The sequence below is a fragment of the Phalaenopsis equestris genome, unplaced genomic scaffold, assembly GCF_001263595.1.
Source record: "Phalaenopsis equestris unplaced genomic scaffold, ASM126359v1 Scaffold000355, whole genome shotgun sequence".
NCBI lineage: Eukaryota > Viridiplantae > Streptophyta > Magnoliopsida > Asparagales > Orchidaceae > Phalaenopsis > Phalaenopsis equestris.
This window is the reverse complement of record NW_018164797.1, coordinates 6,475-10,376: the sequence shown is the minus strand read 5'-3', so window position 1 is coordinate 10,376 and position 3,902 is coordinate 6,475. Positions and strand designations below refer to the sequence as shown.

General features: G+C 32.6%; 1 protein-coding gene across 1 annotated transcript in view; it reads right to left on the bottom strand.

Moving 5' to 3' along the window:
- Positions 1 to 3,666, bottom strand: part of LOC110026181 (peroxidase 17-like) — a 4,949-nt gene extending 1,283 nt beyond the window's left edge. The window contains 2 exon segments of the mRNA XM_020727034.1: positions 3,060 to 3,251; positions 3,347 to 3,666. Coding sequence (XP_020582693.1) covers positions 3,060 to 3,251; positions 3,347 to 3,580 — 426 coding nt within the window. The 5' untranslated portion in view covers positions 3,581 to 3,666.
- Positions 3,667 to 3,902: the final 236 nt, after the last annotated feature.

Below are 3,902 nucleotides of genomic sequence, written 5' to 3'. Positions count from 1 at the left end.
TTAAAAAGGAGCCGAACACGAGTTGTTAGCGAACAACGAGCCATTTTGACAGCCCTATATATGACTCAATTTTATGTATTTACATATACAACTTGATTAGATATGAAAAGTTGTATTTGATGTGCTATGAATGATTTGAGTGTTATAAATGGGAACATCAAAGATTAGGTGACATACATAGAACCCAATTTCTGTGTATTTATACATTTTTGGTGGATTTACATAAATACCAATTCTTATGTATTTATATATGTAGAACCCAAAGCTTCATATTTACACTTTAAATCTATGCATAAAAATGTATGTTTTACTTTTAAAAAGATATTGATGAAGATATTGTTAATGGGATGCTGAAATATTGAGTATTATGCATGTGAACATGGATGTTTAGGCCTTTGATATGTAAATGCATAAAAGCTATGCTACACTTTAAATCTATGCATAAAAATTTATATTTTACTTTTAAAAAGATATTCATGAAGATAATATTAATGGGATGCTGAAATATTGAGTATTATGCATGTGAACATGGATGTTTAGGCCTTTGATATGTAAATGCATAAAAGCTATGTGATATGTATGTAAATGCCCCTATTTTTCAGATGGGTCCATTTTCTAAAAAATGAGTGCAAAATAAATTTTGATTGATTATTTTGTGTTGTGCTCATCTCAAAGCAAATCTAATGAGTATTAGATCTATCCACTAGTGTAAGAGAGGATATTAGCTCGAGCCAGCCACATATTAACTTGTGTTTTAGTGTTTCACTAATTAATCGAGTTTGACTTCAAGCTCAAATTTAGTTCTACAAACATGAATCTAAGCATGCATGAATCAACTCATTTAGCATAAATAAAAGACAAATAACTTAAGGGGATATTAGCTCGAGCCAGCACTAACTAATCGAGTTTGACTTCAAGCTCCAATTTAATTCTACAAATATGAATCTAAGCGTAAGTCAACTCATTTAGCATAAATAAAAGACAAATAACTTTTTTAGAAAATCATAAAAAAAAATGACAAATTAAAAAAGAAATTATAATAAATCTGTCGAGACAAGGAATAGATAGATGACTTGTAATTACTTTTTTCTAAACGTTTAATTCCTAAATTTTTTATGTTTGTTTCATTTTAATATATTTTTAAACTAGTTTAGGGTCGAGATTGGTTTAAGCCAACTAATTGAGTTGAGATTGACTTAATCTTAACCTATCACTTTATGTGTCATTTATTGAGCTAAAACTAAGGATCCGTTTGGGGCGGCGGTGTAGTTTTGTCTCTTTAGTTAAATTGCATTTTGTTAGTTTTTTTATAAAGCTGCCGTTGAAATCTACACTTTCCACCACTCCTGATTAGATGCGGTGACAACTGTAGTCTTACTTAAAAAAATAAATAAATTTTAATAGTCACCGCAGCGTTTTGAGCATCAGATTATTATTCAGCAGATTTATAGTTGTTTTTTAATAAACTGTTGCTGTCTCAAACAAACCCTAAGACTCTATTTGGGTGGATACAATTTTTTGAAAATATGATTGAAAAGTTACGGTTGAGAAAGTAATTTTTTAAAAAATTGTGATGACTATTAAAACTTTTAAAAAGGTTGTTCTTCAAACAGAACTATGGTCACAAAACAGACAAAAAACTATCCTAAACAAACCTTAACCTAACACAATACAACCCTACATAATTTCTTTAAAAGGTACGGCGGCTATTAAAATTTTTAAAATGTTGTTCTTCAAACAAAACTGTGATCATAAAACAGACAAAAAACTATCCTAAACAAACCTTAACCTAACTCAATACAACCCTACATTCATCATTATAAAAAAAACAAAAAAAAATTACAAAGTAATGCTTTATGACTAAATAATGGATAAAATGCATATGACACGTGTCATTCATCCAACCATTAGAGTAATCTTCCTAGCAGTGTTTTGGGCAGTGCTCTAATAAAGTTACTCTTTTGTTAATTTTAATTAAATTAATGTTGAGGGATGTAAGGAGTTCAATCACAACTTAGTTTTGTCAAATCAAACCTTAGCTCAAATCATTCATTTCATTGTACCATCAAAATTAATAATTGAGCGTTAGACCTGACCTTATTAGACTCTTCATTTGCAAGATAATTATTTCATAATTTATTTGTTTATTTATTTGATGTATGAAGAGCTCTTTGGGTGCATGCAAGTCGAGCCCAAATCACCTGCTCGAGCTCAATTACAGTACTAGTATTGTCATGGGAGCTCATCAGAGAAATCATCCAAGTGATTGTAGGCAGGAAAAAAAGGAGACCTGAGATTCAGAAAAGGCATCAACATAAACAAATTTTGTGTAGTCGAGCTCGCCCACGAACAAATGAACCGAGATGACTCGAGCTCGGGACTAGATAAAGTTGACTCATGAGCTTATTAACGAGTCGAATTTGAACTAATTCTGCCAGCCTATGTGAAATTTTTTTTTTAAATCATCTTAAAATTACTTGTTTCTGCCAGAAAAGAAAAACCTCGATGATCTTTTAGCACCTGTTTTATGGAAGGAAAAGATGTAAAAATTCGAAAAAAAAAAAAAGATCAGAATATTATAATCAAAATTTGATCATAATAAATTAAAAACCTCAAAATTATTAAAATTATTTTAAAATCAGTATAAAACAAGATAAATAATCAAAATCAATATTATATTAATCTAAAAGCAAACTCAACACCTTCAAAATCAATTCGGACCAATAATTAGTTCGAAGATCAAATCCAAAAATAAAAATAAAAAAAATAATAATAAAACAGAATTAATTTCATAAGAAACTAGATCGGGACAAATTTTAAATCTAGTAAATTTATTTTAAAATAAGTAAAAAAATTTCAGCAAAATCTAGATTACAGTACTCATCAATAAATTTAATCCAAAAACCTCCAAACTCATTCTCATAGAAAACGAGAACAGAACATTACGATTGAACCTTCTTAAAATTCTTCAGCTATTTCGATCATTTTCATCAGAGCAGAAAATTTTTCTTTCAAAATTTTGATTCGTAGAGGAATTAGAGTATAAAAATTTCACTCACCAGAGCCACAGCATTCCTGGCCGCCATGATTATAATATCCGCACAAGAAACGATCCCCGGACAAACCCTCTCCAGCTCCTCCTTCGCCTCATCGATGACCTCATACGATCTCAACGAGTTTATATTCGATAGAGCCATCTTCTCCCCGATCATCGTCTCCGTATCATCAAGCAGAATAGATCCATCGCATCCCTAATCCACACATCAAATCCAGCAGAAACCCTAAAATCAAAACACAAAGACGAAGACGAAGAACATAAATTAGCCACAAAAGCAGAGAAACATACATTGACGAAGCAATCGTGGAACTGAAGCCGCATCACCGAAGCCCCGCTTCGAGCTTCTCTAGCCATTGCGCTGCGCATCGTCTCGCCGACGATGTGCTCCGCCTCCGGGCATACGCCCGCGTAGTACCCTCGCCGGAGCTGCGTGATTTCGCCGGCGATGTGGGTCTCTCGCCGGAGAAGGAGGAGGAAGAGGGAGAGGATGAGAGAAGGTGCGGTGAGGGAAGAAGACGCCATGATTGTTCTAAGCCCCAATGCTCTCTTTCTCGCCGGTGAGTGGGAATAGCTGTGAGCTTCTTTTTACTCACTCTTTTCGTATACCTTTTTTTGTTTTTATCAGGTAGATGTTATTCAATAATCTGCGATAAATTGATTAAAAATAATTTATCGATAAATTATGTGCGATAACTATTACAAATTTTTATATTTTTTGAAAAAGTCGTATCGCAGCCAAAAAGCTGTGCGGTGTAAAAAATGCTATCTTCAACGTTTTGAAAACTCATAAGCTGTCAAAACGTACTTTACCCAAACAGGTAAGATACGTTTTCAAAACGTCACC